This window comes from Pagrus major, chromosome 13, assembly GCF_040436345.1.
Source record: "Pagrus major chromosome 13, Pma_NU_1.0".
Taxonomy (NCBI): Eukaryota; Metazoa; Chordata; class Actinopteri; order Spariformes; family Sparidae; genus Pagrus; species Pagrus major.
This window is the reverse complement of record NC_133227.1, coordinates 802,901-829,472: the sequence shown is the minus strand read 5'-3', so window position 1 is coordinate 829,472 and position 26,572 is coordinate 802,901. Positions and strand designations below refer to the sequence as shown.

Genomic DNA, 26,572 nt, shown 5'->3' with positions numbered 1-26,572 from the left:
TATTTCAAACTCCCAGTGTTAATAATGAAGAGCAAGGCTCAGAGTCAGTCAGTGGACACAGAATAAAGTCAGCGCTCGGAGGGGTTCATACTATTCACTGTTACATGATATAACTCACTCCATCATAACAAGAAGCTACTGATGCTTCAGCATGCACTCAGGCACCATCATCACATATAAGTTTGAATGAATATCGATCAATGGGGTTCATGTATTTACACTACATGTATACTGTATATATATCAGTGTGTGTGTGTGTGTCTGTGTGTGTGTGTGTCAGGAACAGAAAGTTCTGCAGCCTATCCATCCATATCATTTGCTCCAGTATACTTCTGCGCCTGGATACAGACCACACAGGCAGGACCTGATTCCCATCATCATGACAACAGGACTGCCAAGCAACCAATCAAAGCCCTCTGAGCCCCGTTCTGCGAGCTGATTGGTTTCCCAGCCTGCAGCCTGTTGTGGAATGCCCATCTTTAACCTCTCTGCTGCCATGCACACAGTGCACACGTCCTATATATTTCCTCTTGTAGATTACACCTACATGTGTAATCCTTTGAGATATGGCGTCACGTTTATACTGACGTCATAATGAGTTGAAGTAGAAGATTTTAATGGAGAATTCTTGTGTGAATACAGAATAAACAGAGGCTTCAGCTACACAAATGGTCACTTGTGTGCATCGCTGATGTAAACACGACAGGATTAGAAAAAAAAAGTGACAGTGTCAGCACATCTGGTGCACATTAATAGACTTGTGTCAGTTCCTGTTGGGGGTCTGAGTGCAGAGGTGTTAAATTAGGTATGACATCTGCACATTGATGTTTAGTCTGAACTATTACTGCTCACTGGAATAAATGGGTTAGGGTTGGGGATGATGACTGATGAACTGCACATTGTGGTAACTGCAACCAAATGTTGGTTAGATCTCGCCCATATTTCCTGACATCTTGAAAAAGATCTGTTATTCCAAGATACACAAAACAGTTTTTTTTTTAGTCTCTGAGTTAACGACAGGCTATTTATAGTAGAGGCCAGATTAAGACTCAAACTGTTAATCAGGTTAGGAGCTCAGTGACTGAAAGTGCATAAGGCTAAACACACACACACACACACACACACACAGGGGAGAGGGATGTGTGTAATACCTGGTTATTCCCTGCTCTAAAATATAGCAGGGTTAGGGGTTAAGGGGTCATGTTGTGTTGACAGTCATTTAGCTCCATCCAGATGCTTGCAGTTGTTAGGTGGCACAGCAGCACCAAGCTCTGAGATCAGGGAGGGGGCTACGTTTACCCCGTAGGGTACAGTTGCTCTGCAAGCCTCTCCAACCCTGTCACACGTGTACTCTCGCCTCGGTTAAAGCTGACTCTGTCGCTCCGACTCTCCGCTAGTCGATTCATTCGCTCCTTGATGCCTTCACGATGGAAGGGAGGTGATTCTCCTCGCCGCCATTTTTAGGGAACTGCCTATCGAAGAGAAACTTTGCTAGCTACTGCCTGACGTTAGCAGCTAGCTAGTTGGCGAGTAGCCTGCCTACCAGTTCGCTGTGACAGTTAACGCTTGACAGTCGTTAGCAGGGCTAGCTTGCCTCACGTTGATGTGAATTATTCCTGCGGCCGGTCAGTATACATGACAAACACAACGCTTATTGCTGAACGAGCTAGACTTGAAGCCAGTGCAGCCGTCTGTATCGGGTAGGGCAGTTGTAGCGGTTAGAATAGCGAATTAGCATTGCTAACTTATCAGCTAGCGAATTCACACTTTGATTTCTCTGGACTGCATTGCCTCGACTGTGATTTAGCGTCAGCCACCAACTCTGCCGTGTACAGGGCGACTGGATTAATCAGCCGCTTATACCCCACTTCTCATCCGGTCTGGACTCATCTTGACCAGGTGAGTCGGTCGCTAACTTGAGCTTTCTGCTAACTAACGATTGGTAACGCTGGATTTGTTCTCCGGCGCTACATGCTGCAGTGGAGCTCGATTTCAACAGAGGTTAGCTCGCCTGCTAGCCAGCTAGATTGCTTGCTATTCGCCAGCTAACCAAAAGTTGCTGTCACAACTTGTACGGTCTGTCGCATCGACAGATTTTAGTCTGCCTCACTGGGCAACTTTATTGATTCCCCGTTAGCACAGGGGTGTTTGTTATGAATGCCAATGTAACACATAAGCATATAATATCGATATACGTTGAGCAAGGCTGGTGAGCTAAATTGTCAGTGGGTTGGTTTGTTGTAAATAATGGTAACAGATTTCTTTACCCAACAAGCGTTAGCTAGCTGCGTTAGCTTGCTAATCCGCTTTATGCAACTATCGTTGCAAGCAGTGCCACTCCCTCGTTTTTGTTTTTGTCCACTGTGGCTGTACGTTAAGTGAAACTCGGCTTCGGACGTGTCTGTTTTGGAAGTTTGATTACCTGGAAGGGGACATCATGACTCACACACCGTCTGAATTGTTAGCAGTGTCACGGTAGGTGACATTGGTCAAGCCTCTTTCAATGTCTGTCGCACGTATATGTCCTGACATTGTGTTTACAAGCAGCATTAGTCAGGAGAGTGTGCCAAATCATTGTGATGATCATTGTGTAAGCGAGCTCGCATCCATCTGCCGCTGATGGCTGTTTTTGTGCACTGACGTGAGTCGCATTCCTCAGTTTTCTGTGTTGATATTGCGTAACGCTGGCTATCACTCAGCGAGCTACTCTTCTGCTTGGCTTATCTGTGACTTCGCCGCTTAACTTATGCATGACACAGTGAATCAGCCACACCGGGCTTGAACACAACACTTTAATTGTGGTTAAATCGCGCATAACGCCAGTGTTGTGACATCCAGTTCACCATTCATCTGACCAAGACGCTGCGCTCCGTTGGAGTGATCTGTCAGATTTCATGTCCAAGGTTTGATGGCTGATCCACCCCAACACCTACACATGTGCTTTATGTTTTATGTGCACTGCAGTATGAGCACTCCACCTATCTTTGTGGATGTCTTCAGACCGCCACGAACTGTCCATGTTGTAAATGCAGCCCGTGGTCTAGATCTGAGAGGCAGGTACGATTTGTCCTCTCCCTCTGGTATCATAGATCTCTGCCAGGCTGCCTGTCCTTGCTTTCCTGTATTCTCTGTAACCTGTGCCGATCTGCACACCTGTCATTTGTTCGTTTGCGTCTCTGCATGCTTGTCAGAACAACAGTGCGTTCACAGGCTGGAACAGCTCCCCGTCTTTACTTTTCAAGGACTGCGAGCTGATGGTGAGAGGTACGCAGCTGTTTATTGACTGTGCGTATCTCGGTGCAGGAGAAGCCCTTGCAAAGTTGTGTTTTCGTGTGTGTCAGTGTTATATCGGGGGGGGGGTGCTGAATATGGACACACTGCATAATGGATTTAAGCATCTCCCAGGAAAAATGGATTAGACACTGGAGCAAAGCCTGCCCTGCTTGCTAAAGTCTAGATCCAAGTCAGTCAGTGACAGTCAGCTACTGCAGAACAAGTGCTGGTTCCACAAGATGATCCACTGCAGCATTGCCACCATATTTGTATTTGTTAGTGGTTGGAGTTATGTAATGTACTTATGAATGGGCCTATTTAGCTTACTGATTGTAACGCTGCAGTGATTTTTGTTATATTGATTCTCATTTTTTGGCAAAACTAATGGCTAATCTAACAACCGGTAAACTATGTTGACTAATCCGACCAACAGGGGCATCGGTGGTTTGGCAATTTAAAAAAGTGAGGTGATGAAGTTGTGGTCCATCCTCACCAAAACTCAAGAAGTAGCCCAGGGCAGAATGTAAACATGATGCACATGAAAACGTCAGCTACGTTTAAGCGTCCAATTGGTTCAGTTGTAAGTAGGGCTGCACAGATAATCAAAATATTATCAAAATCGCAATATGACCAAGTGCAATGTCCAAATTTTTGATAAAGGTAAAATGAGCCACAACATACCATTTAGAAATGAAGCATTGTGGTGATGCAGAGTTGTCCCAGCCTACCAATCATATTCTCCAGACATGGGGGACAGGGAACATTTGTATTTGGTAGATACCAGCAAATTGTTTTTGTATTTTTTCCTGCAAAAATGACAATTTTCTCTAACAGTGCGACTAATATCACAATATCTGTCAAAATAATCGCAATATGATGGGGTTTTTTGCATATCATCAGTCTGTCTGGACATATTATTTTGTAAAATGATAATATAGTGTTTGTTAAACCAGCTAACCCTTCTTTTTTTCTTTCCATTAACAAACATCATAACTTATAATAATAAAAATAACAATAATAATAATAATGATAACAATTGTATACTACCGTTTACCGTGAAAACTTAATATTGCTATTGAGATGCTATCGGATCATGAAAATTTCATTTTGTTGCAACCCAAAAACAAACATGACACAGTGACGCACATGTTTTAGGTCCGTTATGTTTCACTGTGCAGTCGGTTCAGCCGTAAGGAACATTAACATGACACACGATGCACATTTATACGCCCATTCAGTTTCACCATCCAATTGGTTCAGCCATAAGAAACATGCAACCTGCAAAATTGTTACAAGTGACCAACCTTCCAGAATTGTGTTGTGAATATCCGATTATTGACCCTTCTGCATTGAGAATCGAGATGCGTTTAAGATTTCAATCCTCTGAATCAGAACTGAATTGACTCATAAGGTGTCTAGAGATTCCCACCCCTATAAACGGACTTCCCTGAGCATCTGGCCAAGGTCTTTGAGGCTGGCTGTTGAACAGTTGGAAACCACTCACATATTTGATGAGTCAGACTGAGAGCAAGAAGAAAAAGGTTAAGGGTAGGAACATCCGAAAATGTTACAGTTTATAGAAAAGGTCTCCCTTAACAAAAAAAAAAAAAAGAAATAGGATGCACATTGCAGATTCAATCTCATGATCGTTATCAGTTTCAGTCTTAAATTTTAAACTTCAACAGGCAAAATGACTGTTGAAGTCTGAGTTTCTCCAACATCCATTAGTTCTTCCATCCGATTTGACAAACCACATCCACTAAGATGAGTGGGGTTGACTATTTGGATTCCTGTATGTCTTGTTCAAGGCGCCACAGGGACATTGTCTTCTTTTTTAACCTAAGCAGGTCTTGTCCAGAAGAGACGCAGTGTCTTGTTAATGTTCGTGACATTTATCCCAACAGGAAGAGTGTAAATGGAGCTCTGTGAGTGAAATGGGATGGGTCAAATCCTCTTAGTGTTTGGTCACTCCATTCCCCTCTTCTGTCACTTCCTCCACTCACTGAAAGCCACAATCTGTAATCAGTCTGGGAAGCAGGAGCATGGACACCCCACCCTCTATCTTGGGGGGGATAGAAACGTAGTGTGTAAGCCATTTGAACGAGAGCGCACATGTAGGTCATGAAATTAACATTGTCACTGAGCACACAGCTGTGATGCTGCAGTGTTGTTTTTGTTGGATTGGGCACTTGACTGATGATGTCGCTTTCTTTTTTCTTTTTCAAATCTGTACACCTCACTGATGCTGACTGGGGTCACTCTTCCTTGTTTGAGGTAGCACAAGGGTGCATGCAATTTATGTGAACATTTTAAATGTATTGTTATGAAGCTGCATTGTTACAATTTTACACAGAGAGACTAATAAGTAGGTCTAATTCATGTGTACCAGTTACATCTGGCTGATACACAATCATTTAATAAGTAGCTACTTCGAATTATTTAGCAATGAAGCATTTAGCATCTTACTGAAGGACATTTTGAAAGTATATATATATATATATATATATGTATATATATATATATATATATATATATATATATATATGTATGTATATGTATATACATATATATATATATATATATATATATATGTATATATATATATATATATATATATATGTATATATATATATATATATATATATATATATATGTATGTATATATATATATATATATATATATATATATATATATATATATATATATATATATATATATATATAAAGCACATGTTTTCTGTTGAGGTGTGAATTGAAGCAAATCAAAATACCTACTGAGTCCGAACAGTTCTGTAAAGTCAGTTTAAAGGCCCTGCACACCCACACAGGTGATTTCAGTTATTCTGCTTGATGAGATTTCTTTTCAGGTTGACATTCAAAGTTGGAGCTTTGCTGAGGTCAGCTCCCGGTACGTAAAAAAGAGTCAACGGTGTAAGAAAGTTGTCCAATTTTAGCAGGTGCAACAAAACCCAGAGGGTCAGGGAGATGTCAGTCAAGTACAATATGCACAGAGGAGGTGTAATAGGCCTTAACGGTTGAGTAGCAGGGGTATAACAGTTTTGTGTATTGGTCCTGAACTGTGCAGTACAGGACATCTGGAATGATGGATGGATGGATGCATGGATGGATGTTTTAGGCAGGGTTTTAAGAAGGTTTGCCTGACATATATATATTTTGTATATATAAATCTTATCCCTGCGTGTTGATAAACCAGCAGACAGCAGGATTGCTCCGTGGTTGCTCCTCTGTAGCTGAACCCGCGCAGCTAAGAGAATTTCACCATAAGGATCAATAAAGTATTTGATTATTTATTATTCGTCTCCATTTCTCTCTCTCTCTCTCTCTCTCTCTCTCTCTCTCTCTCACTCATTCCTCTCTGTAACGCCCCTTGTTACTCAGCTTTGCGTATTGTGTGCCTCTTCATTAGGCCTCTCTGTGATTTTACAGTGCAGAGGAAATCAATTCACATAATACAGCAAGAGCGAATCCATTTTCTTGAGGAGTGAAGCAAAACAACTTTCGGTGCATTTCTTGAACACACTGTTCTTTGTGATAATGTGTGTGTATGTGCACGTCTTGCAGTCCAGTCTATGTCTTCCAGATTCAGTCTTGTGACTTAGTGTTTAGTGCTCTGTTTCACTGTGTGTATGTGAGAGAGAGTGTGTTGTTTTTTTTGTCTGCCTACACATTGTATTATCCACTATTAGAAATGTACACACAGTCCAACTTAAGTGCAGGTTTCTTTTTAGAAAAAATGGCACATTATAATGCTACTATGACCATCATATACATTGATATTACCTATTGCATATTTCAGTGAGTTTGCCTAGCCAATTATAAACGTGTATTAGTGAGTTATTGTAATGGAGAATCAGGCTTCTTGCGTGTTTTAGCTCACACGATCTGTGGAAAGGTAGTATGATTTGGGGCATGTGACATTATTTTGCAAAATTTTTAAATGGCAAAAAACTACAAAGGGATCTGTAAAATTAATCATACCATTGCTATAAGGAGGCGGACAGTTATCTCAACCAATGTTCATTGTAATTACACTTAGGGTTAGGGTTAGGACGACTGAAACTTGCTTGTGATTTAGCCATGAATGAATTGAATTAAATTAAATTAAATTAAATTGAATTAAAAGTATTACTTACATTATTTGGTTGTTGCTGCTGACTTTCATGTGTGTCAGTTTACTGTATCTTGCTGTTTTTTGGGGGGCAGAGACAGTCAGTATTGTCTATGCTAAGATATTAATCATTTAGAGTGCAGCAGTGATTTTACTTTGTCAACACTACTTCTAAGCCTTTCTGCCTCTCACACAAAAATCACCAGAAACGTCAACCCATTGAACATTTATAATCAAGTCTCTCTCTCGCACACACACAAACACACAGAGGGTTCTGTCTATTGAATTTACTGAATGTCAGATTTCTCTACAGTCACCATTTACCTTTATAGCTTGAATTCATAATGTCTTTTAAAACTGTTGCATTGTTCTTATATCCCAGCTGCATGGTTCAGTGTGGTAAACAGTAAAAATGAGTTCTGATGCGTGGATCATACCGTCATGTTGCAACGCTTATTAAGAAGCATTGCCCAATACTGGAGCACAGTTTGTTGCTTTGATCATCAGCTCGACGAATTCATGTGTTATTTTTGCAGACTGTACATTTTTTCCTTTTTCCAGATGCTCTCTAGTTCTCTTTGCTTCTCCTATGACTGCCTATAGGTCTGCCACATTCACCAGTGAATACTTAAGAGTACTATCCAGTTAAAAAAATTCAAAAATCATTTGAATCCACATTAAGACCAGACGGATAAGATGGCACGTCTTCTCAGAAAGAGGTAGTGCTTGCCTAAAGTGACTGTGCACATGACCAACTCAAGATAAGAGAAACATCCTGAATACTCAGTGCAGTTGCATTAACCTGTCCTGCTTCCTGAAAACAACATTAAACTTTTCAACTTAAACAGTCAAAGTTTGGCAGCCAGTCATTACAATGCTTTTCTAATAATGCTGCAAGTATTGAGCAAACTCTCTGCTCATTAGAATCCCACAGAAAAAGACTGGATCTGGTTGGTGTTACTAAAGTTTGTTACCAGCAGCAGTTTTTAGCTTCTCTTCACTAAGATATTTGTTGTCCTTGAGGGCTGTGTGTCGTTGTATAAGTTTCACTTTTTCTTTTTTTTTTTTCCCCCTCAGTCAGCTGGATGGCTTTTTCAGCCGGACGAAACCTTGTGACATTCAGCCAGCAGTGTGGTTTTGGTAGAGCGGCCTGTACTGATAACTGTAGCTGGCTAGGTTAGCGGTGCTGCCGACTCAAAGATAAACCAAGAGAGGAAACTAGCAGTTTTCCCACTGAGTGTTTCTGTAATTGCATATGTGTGGTGTTTAAGTATGAAGGAGGTTGTTGCCAATTTGAGAATTGGCTGAAGACAAGACAAGGACATGAGGTTGAAAAGGGTGGAGTCATACTTTAAGGCTGCATGTTGATGGTTGTCTTTTGATCATACTTTCCCTAACTAGAGGAGAGTGCTTTATATATTTCCTGTCCAGTCTTTAGGTGTACCCCCTGTTTGTGGTCACCGGTTGGAACATACAGCTGGGTGACAATTCAATATCATCAGTTATAGATTTACGTCGGAATAGTATTCTGATGACAGAAAACAAAATGGCAATTGAAATACTTTATGTGATTGTTTATGCGATTTTGTATAGATTGGCCACATGGTGAGGTGCTCTTGATCAAGGATGATCAAGGATCAAGAGCACCCCCCAACTGCCAAAGTGTTGCAGCTCAGTAACCAACAGATCAGACTGGCAACTAAGAATTATTTTCATTGTCGATCATTGTGTCAATTATTTTATTGATTAATTGTTTGGTTTATAAAATGTCAGAAAATGTAGAAAAAAGTCTATCAGCATTTCCCGAAGCCCAAGATGATGTCCCCAAATGTCTTGTTATATTCAGGTTACTGTCAGAGAAGTAAGTAAACCAGAAAATATTCACCTATAAGAATCTGGAATCAGAGAATTGTCACATACCCACTGTCAGAATATTTGACGATGAATTTAATAGTTAAGAGAATGGATCAGTTGTTGCAGCTCTGTTGAGCATGTCAGGATATTTGTCATCAAGCCATCAGAAAATTGCAGTGAGACACAAATACTTCAAGTTTTTTCTTTTAAGCTCATCCTGGCTATCATCTTCCTCTGCTCAGAAGGTTCAAATGTTTACTCAGGGAACAAAGGGTGCTGCAGGTCTGCAAGCTTGATTATGTAATGGTAATTTACTCAATAGATGGTTTGATGGTAAAAGTCACAACCTTGAAATGATTCGCTAATTATTGTAACTTAAAAATGCTGATGCAACAAAACGAGTACAATCAAAATGCACAATGCACACATAACACACATCATTAATCTAACATGCATGGTCCTTGAATTAAGTAGTGCAAAATTGATGCATCCAGTTTGGAGTGCACAATAAAAATTGACCCCAGGTCATCTAATTGATCATCTGATGCCGCTCACCCCTCATTACTGTAGGCCACCTCATAGCAATGGACATGAAATCAATCCCTGAGCTGGGACATTTGCATTGTCCAGTCATTCCAGTAGCTGAAGCAATCTGAACTGATGAGGCTGCAAATAGTTGATTATATCAGGGTTGGCTCTTGAAGGTGTGAGCAGTGGTCAAAATCACTGTGTTTACAGTACTTCAGGAGCCCCTGACCTTTCTGAAGACACTTTGTGTGTGCTCTTTAGCTGGTGATGTTAAATGCCACCAATCAGTTGTCTGGAGCCCCGTCCGTGTCTTTATCCAAATGTTAAACATATCAGTGGGATAAAGGGTGCATATGTGTAATTGATTAGTTGGGGTGTTCACAGGGTGTGGTTGTATATTAACAAGGAACATAGGATATTGTTACTGGACTGGGATCATCCTTCAGTTTATTCCTCATTCCAAAATAAAAATCATAATAAACTTTGCATGCAAAATACAAAGAGAATTCATATGTAATTTAAAAAGTGACAACATTATGAGCCAAATACCCCTCTTTGTTTGAAATGTTTGGATTTGGCCAAATGTCGTGCATGAACTCTTGAAGGAGGAAGCTTGTCGTTAATTATGTAGGCGTTGTTCTGTCGGATTAAATAAAACCAAAAGTATAAAATCTTAAAATGGTTCAATATACTTAGGTGGACTTACAGTTTCAATAATCAAGACTTGAGATGATCATGTTTTAGATTTTGATTTGTGTCGAGAGAAGAAAAATATGCAGAAATTGCCTCTTCTCTTCTTTCAGAGTCTGCCCATCGACTTTTCTCACTGGTATCTTCAATCCCACATCAGCAGAGCAAATTCATGCTGTGCCCGATTATGATGTTTCATCTTGTCCTTCTTAACACCCCTGGCTTTCTCTCTTTGTCCCCCCCCACCCCACCCCCTCTGTCCATCTAGGTGCCCATGTGCTGGTTCCTTAGGCCCATCCATTACCGCAGATGAATCTTCAGCTGCTGTGGCGTAGCTCAGCACCCAGATAGTCCCATCCCCTTTGCGTGGGTGATAAGGGACTACATTCACCAGGATGCCCTCCTCTGTAAGGGCAGGGAGCCTGAAGGATCCGGAGGTGGCTGAGCTTTTCTTCAAAGAAGACCCAGAGAAGCTTTTCTCTGACCTCCGAGAGATCGGCCATGGCAGCTTCGGCGCTGTCTACTTTGTACGGCAGAGACATCCTCACACTGACTCACACAAAAGAGAAATGCACTTGAACTCATCTGTGGACAGAACTTATTAATGATAATCAGGGATACAATCACTGTCAGTTCTGAGTCAGTAAAGTCAGACTCTACACAGTCACATGTTGGAGCTGAAGTGATCAATTCTTTGATCCAAATTTGCCTCAATATTTAATTAGCTGCTGTGTTCCTTTCTGTCAATAATACAGTACCTCAAGGCTAGTTAGAGCTAGCAACAGAATCAGATACATCTTAAATTTTGTTTAACACATCTGTGGGCTTAAATGTGACTGAGTTTGCTTCACGATCATAACAAAATTAAGCTGTTGATCCTCTTTGATAAGGAACAGAAACTATTTGAACAAAGTTATTTTTACCAGCCCATGGTGGGGTTTAATAGCACCGAGCTACAGCAGAGTGATATGACTCACCCCAGCAGTCTGATCTGACTTCGGTTCTTGAACACTGCACACAGTGAGGTTTAAAAAGCACATCCTGTCCAGAGAATTAGATGTACTGTATTTTTTTAGTTGAAATGTGTGAAATGATTATGCGTGTTGCTGAAAATCTGTGTTTCCCAGGCACGGGATGTGCGCACGAACGAGGTGGTGGCCATTAAAAAGATGTCCTACAATGGGAAACAGTCTAATGAGGTGAGAAAAGATTGATTATATTAATATTATAGCTCAATTCCTCCATAAACAATTCACATCATACATTCACTGTTAACTCTTTATGCTTTTGGTCACATTGCAATGTAAAACATGGCCTGCTTAACAGTAGTTTGGCCTGGTTTGATCAATGTAGAGGCTGTAGAAAAAGGCCTTGAGCTCAGCAATCTAGAGAATTCACAATTTGTTTACTCGGCAGCACTTCAGCAGACTGTTAAAAAAGGAAGACATAATTTTGTGGTATGAAATGCTCACATGGGCTTTTTTTAATCAACATACTTTTGTTTTTGAACTAAAAAAAAGAAATGTACACAATGGAATTTCACCTCACTCAGTACAGAAGTCATAATGGACTCCATATCCCAGAATGTACCAGTTCCCTCATCTCAAGTACATCTAATTACCACAGCGGTAAGAAGCTCCCAGTTGGTAGAGCTGTAACAAGTCAGTGGCATGTTAGTGCCTGGATATACTTGCTTTTTTAAGCAATTTCTTTAAAATACTCAAGAGGAAATGGCTAAAATCTAATAATATCAGTTTAGAGTTAGTTAGTCTTTTTGTATTTTTTAAATTACAAGTTAGTTTATTTTAATTGAATACATTTTCTCAGAACATGCATCTTACTTTGATATGCTTTATTTGATAAGCAAGTGTTTGTAATTTTGTAACAAGATACTTTTTGATGTATTTGTGGCCATCTCTGATTGTCTATTGTCTGATTTAATACATTTTTAATCGGTTAAACTCTTAATGCCGATGAATCGGTTAATGATCAACATGCCTAGTTCGGACCGTCGGTTGTGCACGTCCTCAGGAATTAACGCTACGCGGTTGCAAGAAGCAGTACGCACATGAACGATAGAGGCAGTGAAAGGCCCGTATAGGGATGTTACAGGGTCAGGGGTCAACAGGAGCAGGGACAACAATGGCAGGAATTTTCTAAGATAAGCTAAGATGTGTATAGGCAAGTATATGAACAACTGCTCTCATGACGCAGCCAGTTGTCTACGGAAACGCGTGGTTAAAAAGCAAGTATATCTCCAGCCTTAGTAAGTGCATATTAAGCAACATAGTACAGTCTGTTAATGAGTTGCTGTGTGCATCACTGCAATGCGAGTACTCCGTAAACCGTAGAGGGGGGTTTATCCCGGTGTTAGCAGGGAGTCTTTATTAAGTATGCTGGACGTTACTGGCATGTTGCGAAAGCTAGCTGTAGCTAACTAAGCCTATCGCTCTTCCCCATGTCCATGCAGGATATAACCAGACGCATGCATAACTCAACATAATTACTATGGAATGTTCTTCAATTAAAAGTGACCCTTAGTAAATTAAGATACTCTGATTGCAGCCATTATAGCTGCTCTTTGTGATACAGCCACATTCTGACTGTACAGCGTCTTGATGTATATGTATGGAGTAATCTTGTATCAGAATCAGGTAGTCCAATGCCAGATAAAGAGCTGCTGGACTACGGTATTAATGTTTGGTGTCATCGTGAGTCTGATGTAAAATCACCAAACCTGACCATCTCAACAAGGTCACCCCCGTGCGCTCACTTTCACTGTTGTCGTCCCAGATACAGTTCACTCTACTCATTATTTCAGATTAGCTATAATCAGATTACACATAATCTGTGAAGAGAACCACCTTGCGCACTTTTACACTGAAAGACAATCTTCTGCACACACACACAAACACACACATACAATGACTTCGAGCACAGAAAGCCAAGAAAGCATTGCCTGATTTATTTTTAAATCCCTTCCTTCCCTGACAGAAATGGCAGGACATTATAAAGGAGGTGAAGTTTCTGCAGAGGATCCGGCACCCCAACAGTATAGAGTACAAAGGCTGTTACCTCCGTGAGCACACAGCATGGGTAAGTGCTTGTTTACTGTACATGCACAGAATTGGAAGATTATCTCATTCTGCTACATTAAAGGGCCTTATGCATCCTTGACTTTATCTTTCGCTTCTAGCTGGTGATGGAGTACTGTCTCGGCTCAGCCTCTGATCTGCTAGAAGGTGAGCAGTTTTTCCTTTTCTTTTTTTGTCTGAGCACTGACTTTGATGCGTTTTCCTTCACTGATGTTGATTCCTCCTCAAGCTTTGTTTTTTTTTTTTTTACTCTTTCAGTTCATAAAAAACCTTTACAAGAAGTAGAGATTGCTGCCATCACACATGGTGCTCTGCAGGGGCTGGCCTACCTTCATTCCCACAATATGATCCACAGGTGAGTTATTATTGCTTTGTTTTATAAGAGGCTTCTGTAAACACTGTATCCCCTACATATCTCTCAAACACGCATGTTTTTCTCGCTCTCAGGGATGTGAAGGCAGGTAATATTCTGCTGACTGAGCCTGGGCAGGTCAAACTGGCCGACTTCGGCTCTGCCTCAATTGCCTCACCTGCCAACTCCTTTGTGGGAACGCCATATTGGTAAGTGAAAACTGAAGGAATTATTTGTGTGTGTTAAATATTGAGATGACCAAAATGTTGACTTTATGAAGAGTTGCCAGTTGAGCTGAAAGTGGCATTGATTCACAAATTCCTGCTGATATATTCAAATGCGTCGCATGAATCCTGAGCTCACATTGTCCCCAACAATCGCTGAAGTATCATCTTCAGGGTTATATACTCTCTCTCTTTTGGTGTTATTTATGCTGCTGAGAAACCACTTAGATGAGTCATGAAAAGCACCATTATTTAATTCCAGAAGATAAAGTGACAATGCCTTTTTTAATTTGGAGATTTAAAGTAAAAATCTCTTTTTTTCCCACATCTTAAGAGGTGAGAGCAACTGAAAGTCATCTCTTTACTTTTTGTTTGTCTTTCTCTATTTTCCACCCACGCTGTATCTCTCTCCTCCACTTCATCCAGGATGGCCCCGGAGGTGATTCTAGCTATGGACGAGGGCCAGTATGATGGGAAGGTGGATGTTTGGTCCTTAGGGATCACCTGTATAGAATTAGGTAGGTGGCAGTGTGTGCATATTGTGTCTATTAAAACATAACTGCAGTAGAACAAACATTTTCCTATAAAAAATGAGTTTAAACCCCAGAAAAAGCACAATCTGTGATCCAATGTTAGCAACTCCGTGGCCCTACCATCTGCCTTTGACACAGGATTTGCAGTCGCTGCTAAATTGATCGACAGGCGCTTAAGATACAAGAAATAATGTCAGAAACTACATTTGATTGCTTTGATGTAAGTGCCGTGTCCCGTCGTAAACAGCTGCTGCTTCTATTGACTGCCTGCCCTCTATATGGTGCATTCAGGGCTGCTTATAAATTTGCATTCAAGATTCTAGAGTCAAGATGAATTTGTCATTATGCAACACAAGATTGTATAATTAGATTTCTGTAAGCAACACACAAAAACTCTACAGACTAAATGATAGATAATAATCAAGTCAGATAAATGAACTATTCATGGTGGAGTGTTGAGAATGAGTTCAGGAGTCTCACAGCCTGAGGAAAAAAGCTGCTCAGTATTCTGGTGGCACGGCAGCGGATACTTCTGTATCTTTTGCCAGACGTCAGCAGGTTGTACAGACTGCGATTATTCACATGGCTGACTGGTATTGAGATGTTTTTTTTCTGACTTATTTTGTTTACTTAGTTAATTTACGCTCATCTACATTCCTAGTGTTGATTTAATAAAACATGTAATTTAAAGCAACATTATGTAGAAACTGAGAATTTTTTTTTTAATTACACTGTTATTTTAAGGTAAAAAGTTACATAATGTTGCTTTAATAAAAAGGAGTATATACTGACTGTTGTCCTTTCTGTTCCAGCGGAGAGGAAGCCTCCCTTGTTTAACATGAATGCAATGAGTGCCTTATACCACATAGCGCAGAATGAGAGCCCTACACTGCAAGCCAGTGAATGGTGAGGTGCCACCACACACACACACACACACACACACACACACACACACACACAGAGGTAAGATATTGTGAAAGTTTGTGCAGAAGCCAGTTGTTTAAAGCTGCTTTAAAATTGGGACAATGCAGCAGCAACAAGTGTGATACAATAATGTTTGATTTTTATGATATGAAAATACAAAACTGGTGTGGAACGCTTTGCATCCAGTTCACAGCAATTACTGTAATTATGTTACATGTTTTGCTCCATGTTCTCTTTTGCTAAAGGCTATCTGTGTGTCTGTTCTGTTTTGACCCTCCATGTTGTCCTCTTTGTTCCAGGTCGGATTACTTTAGAAACTTTATCGATTCATGCCTTCAGAAAATCCCCCAGGACAGACCACACTCCGACGACATGCTGGGTGTAAGTGCACACTGTAACGCTACGACACAGAAACAGAGAGCAGGGTCAGTGTGTTAAGATGGGAGATTGACAAAGCCCCTCTGGTGATAAATCGCTCTGATGTTTGAGCTCTGTTCTCTCCCCCATAAGCTTCTATTTTGATTCACTAATCCTCTGCTTCCGGATTCACACACACACACACACACACACACACACACACACACACACAAACACACAAACACACAATCAGAACATGTACGCACACACATACACACACAGCTTGGTTTTGTAGAAAGAACACAGATGTAATTACTGTAGAGATGTGACTTCTGCGTCCATCGTTAAGTAACTGAGCAGCTGTCACTTAGCTCACTAATGGACTCACTATTGCTAATGGAAGTTGTCCTCAGGGTACAGAAGCCCTGCACTCTGTCTTTTTCAAATGTCAAGTTCCAAAACAATACTTGTTCTTAAACAAAATTAAAGAGTTACAATTTGCTTTTTAACTGATTTCTGACGTGATCTTCTAAAAATCAGACTTCAGGCTCCACTTTTATTTCCCAGCAAAGTGCACAGACAATTGATGCTAATCTCAGAACAAACTGCTGTGTTTTGTCAGTCTGGGTTTTATTCTCATATTTTGCAATATCTTTGCTGATTTTGACAATAAGTCATCATCTGCGTGACCCACTGTACTACATGGAGGGGTAGAAGATTGATTGCCACGTTGTAATGTTAGCTTCTATGTGGACATTTTCAGCATTTAGAAATAAAGAAACTAGTTGGAAACCAGTTTAATTACTGTTTAGAGGTAAATGTGTATGTGGCACTCATCATTTTTAACACACGCCACATGTTCAAAGACATCTGTTGGCTCTGGTTGGCTAACATGACATATATTCCACACAAGGGCAGGGCTGGTATAAGATCACTGGGGAAGTTTGCTTGTTTTAACAGCTCAAGAGTCATAAGCAGAGGGAAAAATCATCCATAATTGTAGTACACACATGGTGTATAGCAATATACAAAAGTATATAGATAGTATAGAAATAGATTTAGAAATAATTGCACAGGATACAGGCAGGAATTGCACAGGATAGTTGCTCGGTATAAATATGAAGGATATACTGTATGTATGTTAGGGCTTAATAAAATAATGTGACGGTATTTTTAGGCTGTATTGCGATAAACGATATATCTATATTTTAAAATGTCCTCAAAAGCACTTCATAAATGCTAGGATTAAGCATCAGATTACTTTATTTTTGACCAAATACCTCAAAATTAATATTGTGTATATTATTTATTATTATATTATTGTGTAATATTGTAGGGATGACTATTGGTACTTTTACAAAACATTAACACAATGAGATTTATGATAAATAATCATCACTAATGGACATATTATAACTAAGTGGCTAAGTTGAACAGTCAGGTAAGTTCAGAAAATGACATCATTTTACTGTAATGCAGCCTGTAGACAGGAAAAGACAACACTTATGACATATTGGTATATACGGTATATAGTCTTATATCATGATAACGATATGTATCATACTGTATATATTGCCCAGCCCTAATATATTCTTAATGTAAGAATATATACAGACTGATATATGTAACATGATTAAAATATGTTATATACATATTTAATGATATATATGAAGAGTATAATTACACAGTGCCAATATGAATCTGTATTGTGTATTATGATGTAATATGTATATGATATACAATAAGTGTGTATATGATAAGTCTAATCGTTCACATGTAAAATAATCATAACAATAACAATCATATGAATATATACAGTCACTCACCGGAACTCTAAATGCACGACAAACTGATCACCAAGGAAATGATCGTAGCGTCGGAGAAATGTAAGCAAATACACAGCCATAAAGAGGAAACAGCGTGAGATGTCTTACCTTAATAAAGTCCTTTCTTTCTTTAGTTTCAGTGCAGAAGCATCCACTGGCTCCTTAAATCCAGGCTCTGACCAGATAGTTGACACTTTCTGCTTGTCTAGCACTCTGTGCTAACGGGACGGGCGCCTTCTTAGGAAATTCAACATTTTCCACCCATTATGTCTGCGATTTGTGTAGTTTATGGCCCAAAAACCACATCACATGTGGATGTCATTCACAAACCTGACTAATAAAGATGAAAATTTCAGTAACACTTTTAAAGTAAATAAGATATGACTGATTATTTCTAATGGTCATTGTCCTTCGACCTCTCTCCTTCTACTCCTGGGTGTTCTCCGTTCTCAATGTTCTGTCTTTTCCTTCTTGTCCAGCATGCGTTTCTGCAGCGTGAGCGTCCAGACTCTGTGCTGATGGATCTTATCCAGAGGACCAAGGATGCGGTGCGAGAGCTGGACAATTTGCAGTACCGCAAAATGAAGAAGATCCTCCTTCAGGAAGCCCACAACGGACCCACAGCAGAAGTCCAGGATGGAGATGAGGTCTGTGGAATTTTGTATGTTAGAATCAAACTAAAGTAATGGCGCTAGAATAAGATTTTTTCCCTTTTTTTATTTTTTATTTTTTTTACATTTGCCACTTTCATGGCATTCCATCGTGCAGAGAAAATAACCAAGCGTGCATCGGGTTGTATGCCTGTCTGTCTGTCTGTCTGTGTCTCTTGTTTCTTTCTCTTGTTCCCTCTCTGGCCCTCTCTCTCTCCCTTTCTGTCGCTACCTCTCTCTGCTCTTTCCACTCTGTCTCTAGGAGCTGGAGCCGGGCGGAGGTCGAACAGGAACAGTGAACAGTGTCGGCAGTAATCAGTCCATCCCCAGCATGTCCATCAGCGCCAGCTCCCAGAGCAGCTCTGTCAACAGTCTGAACGAAGCGGCCCAGGACAGCCGCAGCGAGCTGGACTTGATGGAGGGAGACCACACGGTCATGTCCAACAGCTCCGTCATACACCTCAAACCGGTGGGTGAAGTGGCTAATACACACATCTACTTAGAAGAAGTATGTAGGATTATTTTCATTCTTGATCAAAGGGTCAATCCACAGATTTTACACATGCAGATCAGTTTATAATAATGTCTTATGTGGCTCTTTTCTGTTGAATTTTGGTGTACATGGTTGTTGTTGATTCTCTTCTGTCCTGATCTCTCTCTCTCTTTAAACCGAACCTTCCCATGCCCCTAATGCTTCCTTTTATGTCCTGTTAAATGCTGTAACAAGATAATATGTTAATTACGCTGCCTTATATCTCCAGGAGGAAGAAGAGAGTTTCTCCGGGGAGCAGGCAGCCACCAGTCAACCCTCTGAGCCCCAGCAAACACCAGCTCAGGCCCCAAGGAAGCACTACCGCAACAGAGAGCACTTTGCCACCATACGCACAGCGTCACTTGTGAGAACACACTTGCTTATCTCACTTACTAATTTCATTTATTAGTGGCTGTTACACCTACACACACGATGCCATTATCCCTCTTTACAAGCACCAAGTCAAAATTCTATATTGTGTCATACTTGTAATCTGAATTAAGTCGACGGCGCTGCGTCCACATCTTGCAGGTGACACGTGAGATGCAGGAACACGAGCAGGACTCTGAGCTGCGGGAGCAGATGTCGGGTTACAAACGCATGAGGCGGCAACATCAGAAGCACCTGATGGCCCTGGAGAACAAGCTGAAGGGGGAGATGGATGAGCACAGGCTGAGGCTGGACAAAGAGCTGGAAAGTCAGAGGAACAACTTCACCCAGGAGATGGAGAAGCTGCTCAAAAAACACCAGGCAGCTCTGGACAAAGATGTACGTAGACAAGAAATTTAATTAAAAAATGGACACTAAATATTAATTTGAATGTCTGTACTCAAGTATTCAGCTACTCCCTTTTTCAAAACTTGTTTCTACATTTGAATCAAGTGCTGTTACTTACTTTTACTCAACTCTTACTCAACATTTTGTTTAGCTGAAAACGTTTACCAACGATGAGAAGAAGTTCCAGCAGCACATCCAGGTGCAGCAGAAGAAAGAGCTCAGCAGCTTCCTGGAGTCACAGAAGCGGGAATACAAACTACGCAAGGAGCAGCTCAAAGAGGTAACACAATCGCACTGCATACATCTTTACCACAAGCTATGTTGGTTTTGTCCATGACCAAAATACAATAAACAAAACATACACAGTATATACTAAAACTTCTTTTTGCATGTAGTTAAGGTAGTAATGCCCTCTATGCTTGTTATTTCTTCATATGGGTGGACAAAGATGTGGGTCACAATTAGGGCTTTTACTTACTTATTTATTTATATATAACCTTAATTGTTTTGAGAATGAATTCAGCAGGCGACCAATTCTTACATATTGCACCTTTTTAATATTAGAAAAATTAAGAAATTGAAGAGGCGCCCATTATTGTACTCATAAATGTCAATATGCTAAATGCTATAATATCCATAAAATCCAGTAATGACAATGCCCTGACAAACTGAAATAAAACTGAATGTGTCGCAGGAACTGAGTGAGAACCAGTCGACTCCCAAGAAAGAGAAGCAGGAGTGGCTGTCCAAGCAGAAAGAGAACATCCAGCACTTCCAGGTCAGGATCTCTCACATAATATGAACACTTGCCAAGACAAAATGATGTTTTTACAGTCAATAGAACCTGTGGCATTAACTAAACTTGATTTCCCAGCCAAGTACTAACCATGCCAGACCCTGCTTCCTGGATTTGTGTCCCAAAACCTTATTTCCCATATGCATGACAGCACGTCATAAAATGCCACATGGTGTCGATTCTCAGGCGGAGGAGGAGGCTAACCTGCTGAGGAGACAGAGGCAGTACCTGGAGCTAGAGTGTCGGCGCTTCAAACGCAGGATCCTCATTGCCAGACACAATGTTGAGCAGGACCTGGCCAGAGAGGTACGTAGTCACTCTGAATTCAGTGTTTGATTTTATTCATGTGACTGCTGTCACCCAGCATTTCCTACTCCTTTTCAGGAGCTAAACAAACGGCAGACACAGAAGGACCTGGAGCACGCCATGCTGCTCAGGCATCATGAGTCGATGCAGGAGTTGGAGTTCAGACACCTGGGCACGATCCAGAAGGCGCGGGCAGAGCTGATCAGGACCCAGCACCAGACTGAACTCACCAACCAACTGGAATACAACAAGAGGAGGGAGAGGGAGTTGAGGCGCAAGCATGTCATGGAGGTTCGACAGCAGCCCAAGAGCCTCAAGGTAAACGGACATGCCACTCTGTAACTAACCTTACTCCAAACAACACACACTCCCTAACTCGACATCTTTGTTTCTTTCCTGTCTACAGTCTAAAGAGCTTCAGATTAAGAAGCAGTTCCAGGAGACTTGTAAAACTCAGACCAGGCAGTACAAGGCCCTCAGGAACCACCTGCTGGAGACCACACCCAAGTCTGATCACAAGGCCGTGCTCAAGAGGCTGAAGGAGGAGCAGACCCGGAAGCTGGCCATCCTGGCTGAGCAGTACGACCACTCCATCAACGAAATGCTCTCTACGCAGGCTGTGAGTACCTGAAGAGGAGGCCCGAAAAACTTTGTGGAACACAGATACGAAAATGCCCTAATTTAGTTTTAAACTCGCCTCCTATAGGACTTGCCGTTGAAGGAAATTCTCAGTACCTTTGCCAATAAATGATACCCCATACCACAACATAACATTAAGGAGCTTAAGAATGTTGAAAAAATGTTTTACAAGAAAATATGCTACACTTCTCAAATGCATCAATGTTTAATTCTGTCTTAACAACAACAAAAAACTGTCAAAAATTAGCAAAATTATTATTTAAATCTGGAAATATCTCATTGAAGAACATGATTTTGGTCCTTATGTACGGTGCACTTAGTATTTGTCCCATCTTGCCACAGCACATCCCAAAGTAAAGTCACTGGATTTATCAAAACGGGTCCTGCAGATTTCTTTAAAGCCCTTGAGTTATATATAAAAAAAAAATCCTCTGTTAACATTATTAGATCCCACATAAATGCTACCTTATCACAGATGAAAATGAGTTATTCTGTATTTCTGACTTCCTGTCTTTCTTCTTCGTTCTCAGCTGCGGTTAGACGAGGCTCAAGAGGGGGAGTGTCAGGTTCTGAGGATGCAGCTGCAGCAGGAGTTGGAGCTGCTCAATGCCTACCAGAGCAAGATCAAGATGCAAACAGACGCTCAGCACGACAAGGAGAGGAGGGAGCTGGAGCAGAGGGTCTCTCTGCGGAGGGCTCTGCTGGAGCAGAAAGTAAGAGAGGCGCTCAACTTCATCCAGTGTCAGGACGTGTGTCTGTGGGTTTAGCAGTGACAATTGTTGACATTAACATACTGGATGTTCATAATGGATGATTCTATGTATTTTCCTTCATATTTTACTTTTCTTTTCCTTCTTTTTGTCAATAATGTGAAAATATCTAGTTGAGTGGCTACATTCTGTTTTTTCAACCAAGAACTTATGAATCAGTTGTCCTTTCAAAGCAGGCTCATGTTTTTCTTATTTATCTTGAACTCATCTCTTCACTGTGTTCATCTCTCCAGATTGAGGAGGAAATGCTCGCACTGCAGAACGAGCGTCTGGAGCGAATCCGCTCGCTGCTGGAGCGCCAGGCCAGAGAGATCGAGGCTTTCGACTCGGAGTCCATGCGGCTGGGCTTCAGCAACATGGTTCTCACTAACCTGGCTCCCGATTCCCAGGGGGGCTGGGGGGGAGGAGGTGGAGGAGGCCAGGGGGCTCAGGGGGGAGGCCACTGGCCCGGAGGAGGCGGAGGAGGCGGCCACCATAGTCATCACCACCAGGGGGGCTCCAGCTCACAGCAGCCCTGGGGACACCCCATGCTGGCTGGGGGCCCGCCGCCCTGGAGCCTCCACCACCCGGGAGGAGGGAGTCAGAGGGGGAGCGGCGGAGGGGCGGGAGGGGTGAGGAACAGCCCGCAGGCTATGAGGAGGACGTCATCAGGGGGGAGGAATGAACAGGGCATGAGCAGGAGCGCCAGCATCACCTCTCAGATATCCAACGGATCCCATCTGTCGTACACCTAGAACGGAAAACAACACACACAGACACACACATACAAACAACACAGTAATTGTCTGAAAGTAAAATTCTTGTGCACCGAGGTAACACTGTACACAGACAGACACACACCATGCATACAACGCACACTGCACAGTGCTGAGACTGGGTTTTCCTCACCCCAGTTCCTCTCCCACCACCACTGCTCTCTTACATCAGTGTGCTGCTAGCAGCCGTCTGTGGAAGCCCAAAAGTCCAATCCAAGATGGCCGAGGGTCATTTACAGTACGCCACAGTGCAATAGTGTCATTTACTGCAGCCTACAGCGCTATTATGTGTTCGTATTCACCATGTTAGTCTCTGTTGCCATAGACCCAAAGTGTCATATTCATGGAGTTTATTATCAAGAGTTGTCTGTTTGCAGTACGCTGTTTTATACACACGTGGGGTTAATCTGATGCTTTTAGATGTAAAGGTAGCACAATAGTGAGCATAATGCGAAAAATTGAGTATGCAGTTTTTTGATTAGCATTAAAATGTGTCAGTGTGCAAACTCCTTCAAACCACTCACAGCTCACGATTAAAGAACAGACATCTCACTGATAGACAGTTAATGAGATTATTGTTAATGTGCAGTTGCAGGCAAATGAGAAGGCAGGAGGCAGGACTGATGATTGAAGAGCATTTTGAGAACGTCGGACAGGTGTAGAAGGAAAATGAAAAGGAGGACGAAGGTTGCCGTAAGTGAGTACCAAGGTATGTCAAGCTAGAAGTATGCAGTATAAGTGGGAGGCTTATCCTCCACCAGAGAGGAGATCTGATCACCAGGTGCAGTGTTTTCTTGACACAAAAAACCTACAAAGATGCCAAAGGTGCAGAGTCAGATTTGTCATTATCCATGCCAACATACTGTTAATGTATTTAATGAGATTGTGCCAGAGATGTCAGTGAAAGTTCAGTGTAATTCTATGTGATGCATTTGTCGCTGGAGTCATTTCTCGTGCACGCTCGGCCTCATTGGCCCGGCTCTTGGGTTTCCACAGACCTCTGCACTTCACTCACATGCGCCGTCGTGACAGAGATGGGTATTTCAGCAGCGCCTAACCACCAACTTTTCAAAACTGGTGTTCACTCGTCGCTCGTTTGCATTAATTTCCAGGTCTAATCTGGCACTGTGTTGGTCGGTGAAAGCGATTAACTACGCAGTAAAAACATGGTTGTTGGTCTACCTCAAGATCACCAAGTAGAGCTTCACCACAGGGTGTCATGATTTGACAATGACTTTCACTTTGGCACAGGCCTTCTACATCACACTAAATATTAATCAGACATATTTACACACACACACACACACATATAGATACAAAAGTTCTTGAATTGACAGTATGTCCCTTTGCACACTTGGCTGATGAATGCATGTACAGGGGTAAATTTTGGGACATAAAAGTGTGAAAAAGTGCGCACTTTTGATTTTTTAAGAGGTCACAGATGTAGTGAATGAGCAAGGAGCTGAAAGAGGAGCTTCACCCGCCCTCTGCTGGTTGGTGACTGCTGAATGTCTCAGTGGGTGGATGGGCGGTGGTGCTGTGATCTCCGCTGCCATGCCCCTGCAACCTTCCCCCCCGTTCTGACACCCCGCTCTGTTTCACCCCTGGTGACCCCCCGATGTCATGATCTCCCCGCCTCCCCTCTACCTCCGTTTCCTCCCCTCCTGAGCCTGGTGTGGTATTCACCTCCTCCCTGATCTGTTTGGGAAGAGCTCTTCAAGTGAAAGAAAAGAAGAAAAAATATATATATATGTATTATTATATAAATCTTAAAAAAAAAGAAGGATTATAGAGAACTAGAGATAAAGGTGGAAGTCTTATTGTGAAATGCAGAGATTATGCATTATATGAATTTCAGAGGTGAAAATGTACAGGAAACCTGTTAATATTGTATATTTTGAATTTGAAAATATGGAAATCTGATCGACAAATCAAAGACAAATTAACTTGTTGTGATGCGGACGCAGTGACGTGGTTTTATGACAGCGGTGTTCAAATTTCCGGCCGCTGGGTTTTCACTGTCTTACTTGCAGCTGCGAGTTCTGAAACGTGTTACAGATATTCTGTTGTGACTGATAACAACACAACTCTAGGTCAGGTTGCCTCGAGTAAATGGCAACATTTTGTTTAATGCTGAATGAGGATGATTTTGCACATAATTTGAAATGTAGTTAGGTGTAGCCTTTGCTTTAGCACTGGCTATGTTTTACTGACATTATGATACCCAAATGTAGACTCGCCTGTCTCTTTAGGTTTTTCATGGTTTTTAGAAGACTCACAGTCCTAAAGTCAAGATTATAATAATGTAGAGAGAAAGAATTTTATTTCAAAGATCTGTAAAATCTGAAAAACTGCTGAATGGTGTTTGGCTGCATAATCCATATTTGATGCACTCCACAAGCTCCACAAATTCTTTCCAAATTCTTGCACAAGACAGTGAAAATATATCTGTTGTTTGATATCTGCAAAGGGTTACTCTTCGGTGTTGTGGGGTCCACGGTTATTATTTGGACTTTTATTTCTGATTTATGAAACACGCGCCCTCTTTTGTTGTGGTTCTACACAAAGCATTTTCACACTGCACTTAAGTATTTGCCTTTTTTTAAAAAAAAAAAAAGAAAAAAAAGACCACCACCTGCACTCAGAATTTACAATACTGTCGTTTTTCTTGGCTCAGTTCTGAAAACAGAAAAAAAAAAAACAACAGAGTGTGGTGGTCCCACTTCTTTCTTCAGCCAGTATGCCATTGTACCCAACATCTTTTTATCAGCCCGTTTTCCCCGCTCCGTAGTGTTTTATTTACTTTTATGCCAGAAAGGCTCATTTTAATTTCCGGATGATGTCTGCAGAGGGCCAAACGAGTGGTGGATTTTTTTATTTTTTAGACCTTCTCTTGTGTTTACTAGAACTCCCAGGTGTTTTGCGAGGCAGTCGGGGCAGAGTCTAGCTTTAGACCTCGGTCACTCTGAACTGGATCAGTTGCACTGATTGCACAAGTGATTGACCAGATTAAAGAGTCTACTGTGATCCCCCCCCTCAGTGTGCTGAGGGACGGCTGCCATTGGTTGAAAGAAGGCGGGAGGCAGGGTTATGTCTCTGTACAGTCTGTTTATCAGTATTCCCTTTATCTCTCCTGTCATTTGGTGGATCTTGCTGTTTTATTCTCCGTAGTCCAGAGACCTGTATTAAACTGTATTCAATTGTATAGATTGTGCAAAAAGCTGAATGTCGCATAGCAGAAGAGAAAAGCTATTCCTTACAGATGACAAAGTGATTTAAAATGTATAAAAGAAATTCAGAAACAAAGTTTAGGGGATAAATGTAATATTTTGTTTGTAATTACTATTTTTTGTTGGAAGAGGGCTACTGGATAAAGAATCATCTGTAATAAAGTAATTTTAATATTTCTTTGCCGCATTGTTGGATTTTTTTTTTTTTCATTCTGTGTGAGGAGCAAGTTTGTGTTTAAAGCTTAAAATTTCAGCCTAAATTGTTGAATTCCTTAAACTGCGTGCCTTAAATGCCTGCGTTATTGTAATACATTTTTTAATTGTACTACATT

The 26,572-nt window shown here is 41.3% G+C and overlaps 1 protein-coding gene across 3 annotated transcripts; it reads left to right on the top strand.

Annotated features, from left to right (window-relative positions):
- The first annotated feature begins 1,333 nt into the window (after positions 1–1,333).
- Positions 1,334–26,417, top strand: taok1b (TAO kinase 1b). Of its 3 annotated transcripts, none has more exons than XM_073480000.1 (21): positions 1,334–1,625; positions 10,743–11,001; positions 11,602–11,673; positions 13,469–13,570; positions 13,671–13,716; positions 13,828–13,924; positions 14,017–14,130; positions 14,572–14,663; positions 15,491–15,584; positions 15,902–15,983; positions 18,265–18,432; positions 18,698–18,904; positions 19,197–19,331; positions 19,499–19,735; positions 19,896–20,024; positions 20,439–20,522; positions 20,727–20,846; positions 20,925–21,164; positions 21,253–21,465; positions 22,016–22,198; positions 22,489–26,417. In XM_073480000.1, the coding sequence occupies exons 2-21, from the start codon at positions 10,870–10,872 to the stop codon at positions 22,987–22,989; spliced, it is 3,048 nt and encodes a 1,015-aa protein (XP_073336101.1). In that variant the 5' UTR covers positions 1,334–1,625; positions 10,743–10,869; the 3' UTR covers positions 22,990–26,417. The 3 variants fall into 3 exon arrangements, with proteins under 3 accessions (XP_073336101.1, XP_073336099.1, XP_073336100.1); XM_073479998.1 differs by having other exon boundaries at positions 1,334–1,899; XM_073479999.1 differs by lacking the exon at positions 1,334–1,625 and adding an exon at positions 2,391–2,475.
- The last annotated feature ends 155 nt before the right edge of the window (positions 26,418–26,572 follow it).